We start from the raw sequence: 14,513 nt of genomic DNA, 5'->3' as shown, positions 1-14,513 counted from the left end.
TCACAGACCGCCTCCAGAGTCATAACATTCCCTATCGCTGGGGCTTTCCATTTAAAATTCTATTTCAATACAAGGACAATTCAATTCAAATATAACTTTATTTGAGCAAAGCCATTAAAGCCGTCATTAAAATACAACAGATAAACAATTAATGAAACCCAGTTAAATTTTAGTGGCAAAGTGCCGCCGATATCGCAGCCTAAGCTCATTTTAAAACCTCATAATATATGAAATTTGCTCACATATTTAAAAATAGCACAAGTTTTAAAATGAATAAAACCAAGCACAAATATATCAACTATTGAAAAATCAATGGCAAGTCCTGATCATTTAATAAATGTTCTTCTTTTTACCCACATCAGACCCAAGAATGTTGCCACTGCATAGGAATACAGTGTGGAAATATCCATTCTTAATAGCCTCTCAGAGCAGTGCCAAGTTACCTACAAGTGGGTGTCAACCAAGCAGAACGAGGCTGGACATAAGCCGGGCATGCAAACAACATGTGTGGCACAGACTTCATTTAGAAGGGCAATTTCCAGCACTCCTCCTTCTGTAATATGAATGCCTAGTACTGTTGTTTCAATGCCCCTTTAGAAGGGGTTAGGGCTGCGGCGGGATGTACCAAAAGTCACCAAGGCCTCAAGAAATCAACAGATTTTTTATCAATCTCAACCAGGGTATTTTGTGGAATCTACCCACCTTTTTATTGTCTTGCAGAGCAGAAACAAAATGGGCCAACTCTGGGGTGGCCCGTAGTCTTCGCCATAACAGCAAGGGTCATAAGGGTGCCTTAATGGCTACCTTTTCTGACACCAATGTCCAGGAATAAGAGATACAATGGGGTGTAAGGCGGGAGAGAGACCAATGCTATCAAAAAACTAATCTCTGACCACTCTAAAATGGTGACATCACCAAAGCCCCATAACTTAGCACCATATAATGCAGTGCTAATGGCTTTGGCCTCGTACACCTGTAGAGCTGGTGCTACTGGCTTGATGCACAATTTTCTTTTGAAATAGCACCAGTGGTCTGCCTATGTTTCAAGCAAGGCCTATTAATATGTGGGAACCATGACATGTTGGAAGAAATTATTCTCATGAAGCCTAATCAGTAGGTATAAGTTGTCATGGGGCATGCCCATCGCTTTCAAGACCTGCCACACTCTCAAACGTTGGACCAGGTCAAGAGCGAATTTTAGATCTAAACAGACTACCAAAAGTGTAAGGCAAACCAAATGACCTGGTCTATAAAAGAGGGTTAATTATGAATCCCACTTGGAGTGGGCTTTTGATGTCGCTGGCTGATATCCAAACTTTTGATTTTTTACTATGGCGTATTGTTGCAGTCTATGAGGATGATGGGCCCGTAATTAACAAGTAAAGACTTGTCGCCCCTTTTATACACTGGGGTCACCTCAGCTCCCTGCCATGATTCGGAGATGGAAGCACCCAAAACAATAACATTAGATAGAGCTAATATGCAATCTGCTCAGGCATCGCTGTCATGTGCAAAAGCATCTACCGGTAGACCATTTGGGCCTGGAGCCCTCCCTCTCGCAAAGGAGGATAAGGAATCGATTATATTCTTTTAGTAAATGGTGGGGTATTAAAATTCTGGAGGCTGCTATATAATAGGGTGCCCTTGGTAGTAGCAACAACCTCCTCCTGATACAGGGCTGAGAAGTGGGAGAAATATTCTGTAGGTGGAACGTGGTTTTGTGGATCAATTTCTTGGGAGTTCGTCCCAATGGCAACCCACTTCCAGAAGCGTGAATTGTCCCTGGGCGAACATGTATCTGATATCTCCTGTTATCTATTATTGTCCCACTGCTTCTTTGCAATCAGAAAACTATGTGTATATTCCTTTCTGATGGGTGTGACCAGGCATGGGGTTTTCATCTGCCAGAGTGCATCCTAAGGGCCAACACTCGCTGTTGAACCCCAAATTGCCTTTTTGTTGGGAGGGGTGCCTGATGGAAATTAAAAAATGAGCTGTTATCTCCTGAAAAATATCTTTATGCAGCTCAGTGAAATATATAGGGTCACCCTCCTTATCCATACTGGTAGCAGTAGTATGCAATGTCGCCTGTCCAACTTTACTAGTATTTGACAGGACCTCTGGCTTTGTGTTAACCTGTCGCCATTTAAGTCGAACCTATAAGATGTATGCCCAAAATCATTAGTGCTAGTCAACATGGCAAGGTCTGTTGTGTACTTATCAAAAAGTGATAGCAAAGTAGGACACAGAGGTTTGTGGTCACTCTCCACTCTTTCCCGTACAATCATATCATCAACTCAGGACCACAGTCTTAAGTCAACAAGAATGTAAGCAATGCGACTTTTGGACAAATGATTACTAAAAGTACATGCCCCTTTGGAGTCAGATTTGGTGTGACCATTATTGGCCCTATGCCCAATTCAACAGTCAACACTTTCAACTGGAGGTCGGCTTGGGTCCATCTATATATTGGGGCAAGCTCCAGCTGGGAGATAGCCCAAGTTTTGTCCTCCTCAGCGGTAATTTCAGTGTCGTTCTTGGCTAGGGGCTCGAACCTACCGTTGAAGTACCCAGCAAGGGTCAGATATGGATGTAACCAAAGTCTATTCATGTATGCTTTAAGCACATATATGGTTCCTAAAGGATGCCCACTTTTGACCCCAGGTACATATATGGTAAAACAAATCACCCTATGGTCCCTCCCCTACTTACTTCAATGCCTAATATCTCAGGACAATCAACTGTTAGTGTGCAAATCTGGCATTTTAAGGAGGACCTTACTCTTTTTGTTAGGCCCCCCATGGGCCTCCCAAACTTGCCCAACTTGGCTGGAATTTGATATGATAGATACCTCAGATAAGGTTCGGTAGCCCAGGATTCTTAGACTAAACATGTATCGCAATTATCGATGAAACCACACCATGGTGCCTGCATCAGCTTGCCCTTAAGACCAGCCACGTTCCACGAAACCACTGAGGTCATAACAGGCAGGTAAGAGATCCCTTTGAAATCCGCAGCTACATTACTTCAAAAATCAGGGCCTGGAGAGTTATTACAAGAACACATAATCCAGTTGGACCTAAATTTTCATTTTGCAACTGCATGAATGGGTCAGATATGTTCTCGTTAGCCACGTTTGACTGGGCATTATCAAGGCCAGGGGAGGCGGCCCTCCCTGCGACCGAGCAGGGCATGGGTGAGAGGGGACCCATGGCTGTAACATGGTTGACCTCAATTCCAGAGGCTAGAGGTGCACCAGCCAGGTCAACCATCACGGAAGACATTGTCATTCTGTAAAATCGCCCCATACTTGTACTACTTGCATGGACACAATGAGCTCAAGTAGTAGTAGAGTGTTAGGTGAGCCTATGGGTTCCCTGCTATCCTGACTTTGGTGAAGTCCCACTTCCCCACCAATTGTCAATCGTTTTCCTCCAGGCTGGGAATGACCTGGAGCCTGTTCCCTGCAAAGGCTGATGGATTTGGTTCTGTGTCCTGTATTTGGAGGCTATGTTTTGTAAACAAAATAGCCCAGAGGCACAATAGTTATATGCCCTGGCTGAGGTGTGTCAGTGTTTGCCTGGCAAAGGACTTCTCCTACTACTAACGACCTGCAAAAGTTTATAATAATACAATTCTGTTGGGCTTGACTGGGTAACCGCCCTATTCCCCCAACTCTACATACCAAGATAGTTTCTTCATGAAGGGTATAGCCACTTCCCACTTTTCTATACATCCAGTTTATCACCTTGTTTTTTAATTTGAGTGTGGACTCTGTTGTGCCAGGGGAAAGACAAGGGGCATTGGTTAACATTGCCACATATAGGCAAGAAAAAGGTGATAGATTATTCACGGGAAGGGGTTCCTCACAAATTTGGTTCTCTACTACATTAGGCGATGTCTTGCCTTCCCTTGAGTTCTTGTGGATGGGATGGGCAATTTGTTCTGGCACAGGAGGGGCGAGAGCGGACACATTCACAGATATGTTTGATTCCCTGGCACACATTTCACCAAGACCACTCATTCTTATAATTACGGCCGTAGTTTAATGTAAAACTGGACTAGTGAACATACTTTCCCACACTTTCCAATTTTGCCCAAAACATCCTCAATGACTGTGAGATGATTGCACAAAGGCCGAAGTTTACAATCGAGTAACTCGGTCAGCGACCCTCTAATGATGTCCCAGACAGTACTATCCAGTACTAAAGTGGGAAACGAGGCTGATCAAATGTCCTGTACCAAAGGGGCATTAGAGCACTTTTAGCGTGATATAGGAGCTGTGCCCTGCCTTCCGAGCAGGGAGAATCCTGGGTGATGAAGTCCTATCTCAGGAATGAGCAAAGGAGCAAATTAGACTGTTCAAATGTCAAGGACATATCAGTGGCACTTTCTTCCATAGATGATGCCATGCGTCTACTAGGCCTGTCTCCAGATGAGGATGACTCCGCAACATTGCAGTCCTCTACCTAGTTTAAATGCAGGAAATGGCTTTCAAGGATATTACAGCAACAGCACCGAAAGACTACCCAGCCCACAGTAAATACCAACATTTGCCCTGTCCTCAAGAGGACTTCAATTCATCTACTGGATGTTGCCTTTTTTCTCTCTCTTCTGATTTTGCTATTTTAATTGTCGACGTGTGTTGTAATTGCAACCCGGGCCTACGAAGACATTTTCTACTATGCCCATCTGGGCTCCAAAGTATAGTAAGATTTTTGTGGTTCGTGCTCTCCTTGTATTTTACTATTATACTACCCTATGGCTCCCTAAGATTAAAGTTGCTTACATAATGGTACCAGATGATGGGGCCAAATACTGTTGGAGGTTAGCTACTTATGTTTTCTTCCCTTAAATGGGATATTTCAACTGGGATGGGGCATTGTGGAAGATTTTTCTTGCCTTCTATTGTAGTTTTTATCCAGAATACTGTTAATATGCTTGCTTTTTTATAGATGGTCCAATGCTGTATGCATTGGTCCAAGCTTTCTGTGACAAAGTTCTTGTTGATGTTTTCGTTGTTTGTTTCAGAGGGCTTGCCCCACATTGCACGTTTTTGAAGGTTTTTCCTGTATGGCAGATGAGGCGACACTACATCTCTGGTCTGTCAATGGGCCTTAACGCCCCTTGCAAGAGTAAGGCCCTCCTTTGTTGGCTTTCCTCCAAGCGAGCGGACATAGCGCTCTTCCAGGAGACCCACATAACAGTTAGTTAAAGATGTTCCTAGACATCACTCCGGACTATGCCCCCACTCATTTTACTCTTCGGCTCTCAATAAAACCAAGGGAGTGGCTATTCTAATACGGGCTGATGTCCCACTTCAGGTGTCAGTTCCACAGGGACAAGGAGGGGAGGTGGGTCATAATTCAGGCCTCTGACACTACCACTTTCTACACTATAGCCTCCATTTATGGACCCAATGACCACAAGGTCCCTTCCTTCACTTACCTGCTCCCTACGGTTTCCACTGTGTCCACTCACCAGGTGATAATGGGTGAGGATTACAATGTGACGCTTGACCCCAAATTGGACTGTTCAGTCCCTTTGTAGGGGGCGACTCATCCCCCAATCCTTAGTACAAGGTATTGCTGACCTGAATCTGATAGATATATGGTGGCATCGACTTCCCTATGATTGTTTCCAATGTGCACAAATTCTATTCCCAGTTCTTCGCTCTAATATAAAAGATACACTTGAGCATTATTTTATAGACAACATAAGCGGAGAGGTTTCTTGGGATATGATTTGGGATGCTGCTAAATAGACCATGAGAGGAGAGTTATACTTCATACCACTATCTTTTTTAGGCAATGATATGGCCCCAGGTGTACTTTAATAATAGAGTTAACAACCGTAACTGACTATATAAACATATACACTCCAAAAACAACAGACTTGCCTCTATATATATCATGAATGCATACACCAAAACAAGTGCCTCCAGTAGACAAGACGTTAGGTGCTGCTTGCTGTTTTACTGATAGTAAAATAAATGTGTGAATTATAAGGTTAAACTACTTTTCTTACTTATTGTGTTTAAAAACGAGAATAATCAGCTACCGATGTTTACAAACGAGAATAATGAACTACAGATGTTAACTAAAATGTGCTTGTTTTTACTTTTCACCTTACTGACAAGATTGTGCAATGAGGCACTTTTGTATTGACAGCGAAGTTACCTGCCATAGTGCAATACATGCTTGAAGTGCAATAAAATGACTTGAAATAGGGGGGAATGAACTGCTTGTATTTTTTCTATAAGCTTTTCTGACTGTACCCTCTGTGCCTCCAGCCTTCCCCGTGCGAGTGGTGTCGGTGTGAACCCAACAACGAGGTGCACTGCGTCGTGGCGGACTGTGCAGTGCCTGAGTGTGTCAACCCCGTCTACGAGCCTGAGCAGTGCTGCCCCATCTGCAAGAATGGTAAGAAGCGCACAGCGCAGGCTGCGACAAGGGAGGGCGTCACGGGGAGCGGGAATCAGATTTGGCATACGCTGTCAGCATCGTATTAATGATCAGCCTGGGCCGTTGAAGGCTGGAGAAATCCTGATAGGTTAACACTTCTAAGAGGCCAGGAACATTCAGCAGATGGGTTACATTAGATGTCAGGTATGACTGACGTATGAGAGGTTCAATCTCACCTATCACAGATACCTCCAGACTAACTTCCTCAAATTACATATCTACACTAAGAAGGTTTACAATTGTGACCCAGTTGTCATTGTGCTTCAGTGTGTCTAAAATCTACCCCTCACCATTCCAGGGGCATGTCTAAATCAGTGAGAGTCAGAGGGGGTGAATCCTAGATTTCCTGACAATCACCACAATGTACCCTACTAGAACAAGCATTTGCAATGCAATCGGTCTCGCCTTTGGGACCTTATATGTATTCAGCTATGCAGCACATTAGCGTGGGTGCTGAAACATCTACTTTGCGTAAACCAATAAAGATCAAAATGAACATGAACTACACTTTTAGTAAACTCTCTCTTGCCATGTTCACACTTGAATGTCCAGAACTCCCTGGTGTTCCTTCTTCCAAGTTCAAGTATGCTTCAGCTATAACTCTGTTCCTGCCATAGTAAAAACCACAGTAATTAACTCACCATATGGGGGACTGAAGGAACCTCTGCATACCTCAGCAGACAAAACCAAAGCAATTAATGTGCAGGCACATGACCTTATGTAAGCTAATCAAGCTCCATTAACGTCCTTCACTACTCCTCATCTCAGACATTAAGCATTTCTTTCAAATAGGTTGTGAACACCACACCACAAAGCCCCAGCCAGACATCAAATGTCTTCCCTTAAGACCTACAGATTGTTCTGAACTGCACTTCCAAACATCAACCAGAGATGGATTATGTGTCCTATGCTCCACACCTTGTGCTCTCAAGGGCCTCATTTAGACCCTATTCTCTGATGATCCAAAAGGCATGATGCAGCGCCTTTATAATTGTGTGTACCCCCAGGGTATCACATTGGCCTTCCGCTGCGTCACACAGAGATGTTCCCTAGTACCTTTGGTTGCCACTATCTTCTAGGATCCATGCAGACTTAAAGACACTCATACAATTATCTTATTGCGATCCTTTATTGAGCCCATGAGCCTCAGATCTTTGACAGTCCCCAAACCCGATGTCGCTTACTTTCATTGCGATATCCTCCACAAGAAACTGAAAGGTCTACCCAAGTGCCTGCTACTACTGGTATTCCCTTGCTTCCCCGTAGTTTCAAGCAGCCTATAAACCACTTGGGTCCCCACCTCCAACATACTCATTCCCCTCTGCAGCTGCAGCCCCACAACCAATGTCCCCCCTGTCAGGCCTGTGCCCCTTTACCTGAAGTCTTTATGTAGTTCCACCCACTTGTAGCCCAGTAGGACACCAACATATCCGAGTCACTGGAACACCACAGAACTCCATATACTCCTAATGCACAAATAACACTCCGAGCTACATCCTGGGATCTCTCGAGAACTCACAGTCTTAAAGCCCTACACTCTAGACCCCATTGCTTGACCCCTGCGGCCCGACAGAACTTAAAAAGTACCATGTGTTCTTAATGCCCAATAGATACACTGGTGGGACCAATGGAATTTATAGCAGCAGGCCCTTTTGCTTTTAGGATTCATGATTCCACAAGTCGGGGCTACCATTGGACTTAATGCTGAATCACATAGGGCCCACACTGGACTGTATGGTCCACTTCTACCCCTTACATGGCTCTTGAACCCGCTTCTGGGCCCTGCATAGGTGTCATTGCTCTGGTGCTACGACATCCTCATACTCTCATCCCCTAAAAAAATTACAGTCTCACCTGGCCTGCGCCTTGTCAAGGCTCTGGTCGGTGATGGCCATTATCTGCTGCAGGATGTCCTGGTGCTGAGACATGGAAGCAGCCTGGCGAGCTCCATGTCCCCGGACACTGGCTGCGCCAGGGAGGCCATACTGGACAGCGAGGCTTGCGCAACATCATCCGCCCATCTTACATGGCGGCCTGCACTTGAGCCCTATGAACGGTCCAGTGGCACTGGGTCCAGAGGGGATAGAGGCCTAATCCTTGTGTTGGAGCCCACGACATCCTTGCTGTGCCACCATAAACACAGTAAACAACTCCATACACGTATTCTGTGCACGCTCCTCTGCCACGTGCCAGGCCTGCAATTAATGCTGTCATTTCATCAATCAATTATTGTTAATCAAAAATGTGTCCATCTAGGCTCGCTCTTCTGAGAGAATCTCAGTTGTCGGGCTGAGAATTAATGGGATCGCCTGGCTTTGCCTGCTATGCACATTGCGACTACAATTCACTTGGATATAATTTGAATAACAAAGGCTGGCTGCCAGACAGAGGGACAGCCAGGGTGTGTCAGGGTGCAGTGTTCCCTGGATTGACAACTAGTGATGCCTTATGTCAGTAGAATTGCCTTGCATATTGTTAGGCTCTGAACGGATTGGAGGCTCTCAATGGAGGGGAAAACTTACAGCTGAGAAACAGAAAACGATAATTGGTGTAGGGAGAAGACCTGGTCTGGGGGGTTAAATCGTTGACCGTAGCACTAAAAGATCGAAGTTCAAGTCACTGTTTACCCAAGTGACCAAATTGTGTGATCTTGGGCCAACCCTGTTAGTTCCAGGTACATTATATTCCAAAACATGTCAAAAATTGCAGCACATAGAAACGATTTAAGCACTAGAATGAAGTGAGGGTTACAGGATGGCACTGTGTCACTAGGGGCATCACATACCAGACCAGACTTAACCTTCAGTAAAACCATTGTACTCTAGGAGCTGCGTCCAGGTTCTATATTGGGATCATTATTTTAAATTACAGTGTTTTGTAAAAAGAAGCAATGGTCTATAATATGATGCCCTTGTTCTAAGGACGTCATCAGGAACCTTAAGTTCAGCGCAATGTAAAAAAACCCATAAGCAATAGATTTTATTGGAAGAATGTGCAGAACTATGATACATAGGGGTTGTCATATAGACAAGCGAGAGCCCTCAATGAATGCATGGCAATGTGCAGAGCTGTAAATGGCGGTAGAGTAAAACGTAAAAGCAGTGTGCGCAATGCCAGTCCTCTTGGACACCAAATCAGTCAATACGAGTTTTGATGAATTTGCAGATATTTTCAGTATGATTCGCGCCACTCTATGCAAATCCATTTTTACAGGAATATTTTCAAATATTTTTGGAAACGTTTTATTTGTAAAGAAACTAAACGCACAATAGTTCAGCAGATCTGTCTGGACTGTTATCCATTTTTTCCAAGTTGCAGAATCTTTTGGGGTTATATTTTATTTTGAATGCAATAAACAAATCTTGTTTTCTTTCATCTACACTTATTTGCATACTATCAAGGAGTGTTATGGGAAGCATTAAAAATAACCCAAATAGTAATATTTTGCAAGCATTGCTAATATTTGTATATTGGGACTACTCTTAGCAAAGCAAGCTGAACTGACACATTACTGTATTTCCACGAATACCTGCAGGAAAGGTTTTGTGTAATTAATCATGTATACAAGTTTGAGCATCTTGCACATTAAGGTACATATTTTGCAATTCAAAAAGCACAAATCCTTTTCTCCACAACTGTACTGTGGTACTGTAAACTGGCAGTTAAAGGGCTTGTGCTGCACGGGGTTGCATCTACTTGTCCAATGACAAAATAAACATGGAAACTTCATGTCCTTGACCCCAAACAATATATCCTGGGCATCGGAAGACAGGAATTCCCCACCCCTGCTGTGCCACCCTTACCCATTAATGAATAGTTAGGAGAAAAAGTAACTGAAGGCCAATGCTTAATGTTACTTGGTGACTGAGGGTGGTGGACACTGGTAATTAGTTTTAGGGTTGTGGTCTAACTTTTCCTCATCAGACCTTGACTTAGAGATGAAGGCAAGAAACAGTAGAAAGTAGAAAGAGAAAAACAGTAGCAAAGCAGATATGAAAAACAAACTGCAAGAGTGTGAAACAGGGACAGGCAGTGCTGAAAACAGAAAGATTTTACTCATGGATCCAATAAATTAGAGGTCAATGAGAGGCAGCAAAAAGGGGTGGAGTCACACAGAGCAGAGTGTGAGAATGAATTTATTTGGGAAAAAAGCGGGTCTCAAAGAAACTGTTAACGAGGACACATGTAAGGAAATCAGTTTATCTCTTAAGCACTGGTGAAGTGGAAAGCTAATTGTCTTTGGTGACATTGGCATTGAGATGTGTGAGCTTCAGCTAGAGCCCCGCAAGGTCAAGACTGAAATAAAATGAATGTTAATGACCCTTTCAGTGTGGCATTTGAGACTAGACCTGAAAACAAGAGACTTGCCTCATTTCTTGTAGGTTGCTGCTCTGAACACAAAACAATAAAAGTGCAGGCTCTGCTAAATGTGTCTAGGTGTCAACAAACTGCCCAGGAAGCAAAGTCGGCACGTTAAAGTATGGAAGGCACAGATACGGTGCAACGGAAGCTGCCGGATACACTATCAAGCTAGATTCCATCCTTTCCAGCAACAGAGAGGAAATATAGTACAGTGGAAGAAAGAAACATGATGTGAAATCCCAACAAGGCAATCTTGCTTAATGGCAACACCAACAGATGGCTGCAAGTTCGTAGGGGGAAAAATTGGGGGCTGCACTTACACCTATTAATTGTTAACAAATTAGGCACTGTTGACAGCCCTACGATCGTTCTTTCTTGGTAAGCAGAAGTGGACAGTCCAAGACTTATTTTTCTTGCTGCACCCAGAAGCACATGTAAACATTAACTCTAGTGTCAATATTTGTTCTCTGCATGTCTGAGAAAAGAGATTTTACGATCACTGTTCGATGGCTCACAGACCTGGTGGGGCTGTCCCGGAATCACTGATACATGCCACTGATATTATAATTTCTCTTCTATCTCGGTGTCATTTGTCACCAGGTGGCAAAGAGATGCCACAGGTGATGCCACTGAGTCAATGCTCAAAAGTAGCTAATAGCCGTGGCATTCGTCAGTTGTAGGTGGTGCTGGGTAAAGTGGAACACGCATAACTCCAAGATTACTGCTCTTTGGAATGGTAGTCAGTGACAGCCCAGGATTGACACTCAAGGGTATCTCTCAGAGGATGATAACACTCCCACAGAATTGGCGAAAGAGGTTTGGAATTGCAATGGCTCTCTCTCCCAAGCGGACTCACCATGCTGGCGGCTCCACTGCCGTAGCGGAAAGCAGCTCCTAAAAACCTGGGAAACAAGCACTAGGCAGCTGCACGCTTTGAAAGTTAATAGGAAGTAGGAGGAGCACAGAAAAGTAACACGACTGTGGAAATAAAAAGAGGACGAAGTGACGATTCCGAAACGTACTGAGCAAAATAGAAACAGAAGAAGGTCTTTAAGGATCGTCGCTCTCAGCTGTGTGTAATCATGGCCATCTTTCAGATCTGCAGAGGTTAAAACAATGTCTAACCGTATGTAAGGGAGAGAGAATTTGCGCTGTTAAAGTGAGGCCCCCCCCTCATTGTCTGCACTCAAAATTCTCAATTTCGGTAATTTTCCTAACACGAAGAAAGCGATAATTATTCAATACGTATCATATTTTAAAATTACCATTCTCTTCTGAAATGTCAATTATAAAATATATATATGTACTTTTAGAACGTAATAGTTATTGTACCCTTGGGGCGTCTACTTAACTGTTCAATCAGCTCTGATTTAGCCTTGTGCTCTGAACTGCGGCCACACATATATTATTAGGGTGTAGCAGGACCGTAATTTAATTCGAGTAAATGTACTATGAACAGAAAGAAATACACCATGATCCCATAAACAACCAGTTGCAGTGACAACAATATGGAAGTTAAGTCCCCAAGGGAGAGAACTGAAATTAAACAAGCATTTGCAATGCAAGAGGACTCGCATTCACGCGAGACCTATTGAATTGCAAACGGGAGTGCGGGAGGGCGGGCGTGATTAAGGCACGAACAACGGGAGTGGGGAACGGTAGAGGAGTCACGGACAGTGGGAGGGGTGGCACGGAAACAAAGTAGTGCTCAGGAAATACGCAGTAAAGGGGCCAATAGCCATTGAAGGAGACATGGCTGTCAAAAGGAGGGACTAGCAGCCTCTAAACCAATCAGAATGCAGCATTTAGAAAGGCCAAAGCCACAAGCCAATGAAAAAGTGGGCGAGGGAGTGGGTGGGGCTTCCCTCACCTATAGTGTATACTGCATGCCTCGCAAAGCGTGCAGCGCATGCCTCGCAAAGCGTGCAGCGCATGCGCTGCACCGCTAGGCGAGACCTAAAAATGGGGCTATGCACTGAAAAGGGTGGGGGATGTGACATGAGAGTGACTTTGAAAAATAAACAATATACTTAGGGCCTTACATGACAGATTGTGGTGTTGATGGTTTGAGTAATCCAGAGAAAAGAGCCAAATCTCAGCAGGAGGTTTCCTTTAAATAAGTATCTAGTTTATTCTCAGATAAGAAACATGCATCCAGAGCAAAGAGCAGCAGGCAACCTACCAATACCAATACCAAGCAAGATGACATATTAACATTCTAGACAAAGAACATTCTAAATTATAATAAGAATAGAATAAAAGATATGGAAAACAATTAAAAACCAAGAAAGTGCATACCCATACCACATTATCCATTCCCTTATAAAAACATATTATCTTAGATCATGAAATAACAGTTTCACAGATGACCTAACGTTGCTCGAATTACATGGCACTGGGGTGGTGTTACCTCATAGTAATGTTACCTTTGTATTTGGATTACACCACGCCAGTACCGTGCAAATCACCACCAGGCCCAAAGTGTTTGGCGCCCAAATCCTATGTGTAACACAAACGAAAGTAAAATGAGCTACAAAGCACAGACTGAATGAACAGGTCACCCCTGATGATCCCTCAAGAGCTGTGCCTTGCTTCTCCTTTCTGGCTGTTACTGATAGCCTCAACAGGAAGCAATTTCTAAATACCTGTAATAAATACGTGTGGGTAAGAGGTTTGTTGAGCAGCTGTCGGAATAAATCCTAAAGAGAAGGCGTTTTATTGTAGCGAGAGAGCGCGCTGCCTCCTATTAAATTGTTATAATTAGCAGGCGGTCCATAAGGAACTATCACCAACCCGTTCTATAGCTTGATGCTAAATGTAATGAAAGGTTCTATTTAGAATCCCCTCTGAGAGAGAGGAAGGGAAATAAATCACTGTAATGGCTGCTGCAGCGCTCGTGCAGTCCAGGCAGGAAGTGGGCAGCTTCAGGTCACCACCATACTCAGAAGATGTAAAGCATGTGTATATGGTAGCGTAATAATTCCCCTCCCCTACGTGATCACGAAGCCACTGCTGGTAATATTTGAAAGGATGGTATTATTACATGAATGGAGTTTAGAGCCAATGGAAATGATAGGGGTGTGGGGGAGGGGGGTTGGTGAGTGGCATTTAGTGTTAGGCGTGGTCAGTGCATTGCAGTAAGTTAGGGGAGCTCCTGCTCCACCATATTCTCAATGAACGTACTCTGTATGTAGGGCAGGACAATCATCTCTAAACTTCCCGGTCCTCTGTAAGGAAATTGCTTAATGCATCCTAGATTCAGGAACATTCTCTATGTATCAGGATCAATAATTTTTATTTTTCGAGAACAATCTCCAACTTTAGAAGTTTACTCTTAATCAAAAGAATTGTCATGGGGGCACAACATGCATGCCACCAGCCAGAAGCACAACTAGAGCCAAGTTTCGGGAGGGGGCGGCTACTAAAAATGTCTGGGGGGGTAATTCTTCCAGAAATTGGCAGAGTGGAGATGAAGGGGTGAAAAAACAACAAAGCCTCGTTAACATGTAAATGGTCTTTTAAAGACCTGTGGTGAAGTACTTGGGTACGGCTGCAATAAGACGGTCGCCAGCCCAGGCACCTGTCTAAGCCCTTTCTGACACACACGACGCAGGGTGGAGGGTTGAAGCCCTTTGAGCCCAATGGGCGTTGCACGCCTGCCACCTGCTCCTCAAACTCTTCCGCCTT

General features: G+C 44.0%; 1 protein-coding gene and 1 long non-coding RNA gene across 3 annotated transcripts in view; one reads left to right on the top strand and one right to left on the bottom strand.

Moving 5' to 3' along the window:
* LOC146857859 (uncharacterized) overlaps positions 1–11,778 on the bottom strand; it is a 384,686-nt gene extending 372,908 nt beyond the window's left edge. Inside the window, exon 1 of the long non-coding RNA XR_014979960.1 lies at positions 11,683–11,778. This is a non-coding gene — a long non-coding RNA (uncharacterized LOC146857859). The remainder of the gene's footprint in view (positions 1–11,682) is intronic.
* VWC2L (von Willebrand factor C domain containing 2 like) overlaps positions 1–14,513 on the top strand; it is a 641,767-nt gene that overhangs the window by 279,186 nt on the left and 348,068 nt on the right. For both annotated transcript variants that reach the window (XM_085648556.1, XM_085648557.1), the window contains exon 3: positions 6,293–6,422. In XM_085648556.1, the coding sequence (XP_085504682.1) occupies positions 6,293–6,422 (130 nt within the window). The remainder of the gene's footprint in view (positions 1–6,292; positions 6,423–14,513) is intronic.

This window comes from Triturus cristatus, chromosome 3_2 (genome assembly GCF_964204655.1).
Source record: "Triturus cristatus chromosome 3_2, aTriCri1.1, whole genome shotgun sequence".
In the NCBI taxonomy this organism is placed as follows: domain Eukaryota; kingdom Metazoa; phylum Chordata; class Amphibia; order Caudata; family Salamandridae; genus Triturus; species Triturus cristatus.
Note: the sequence above shows the minus strand (reverse complement) of the source record. Positions and strands in the feature narration are given on the sequence as shown.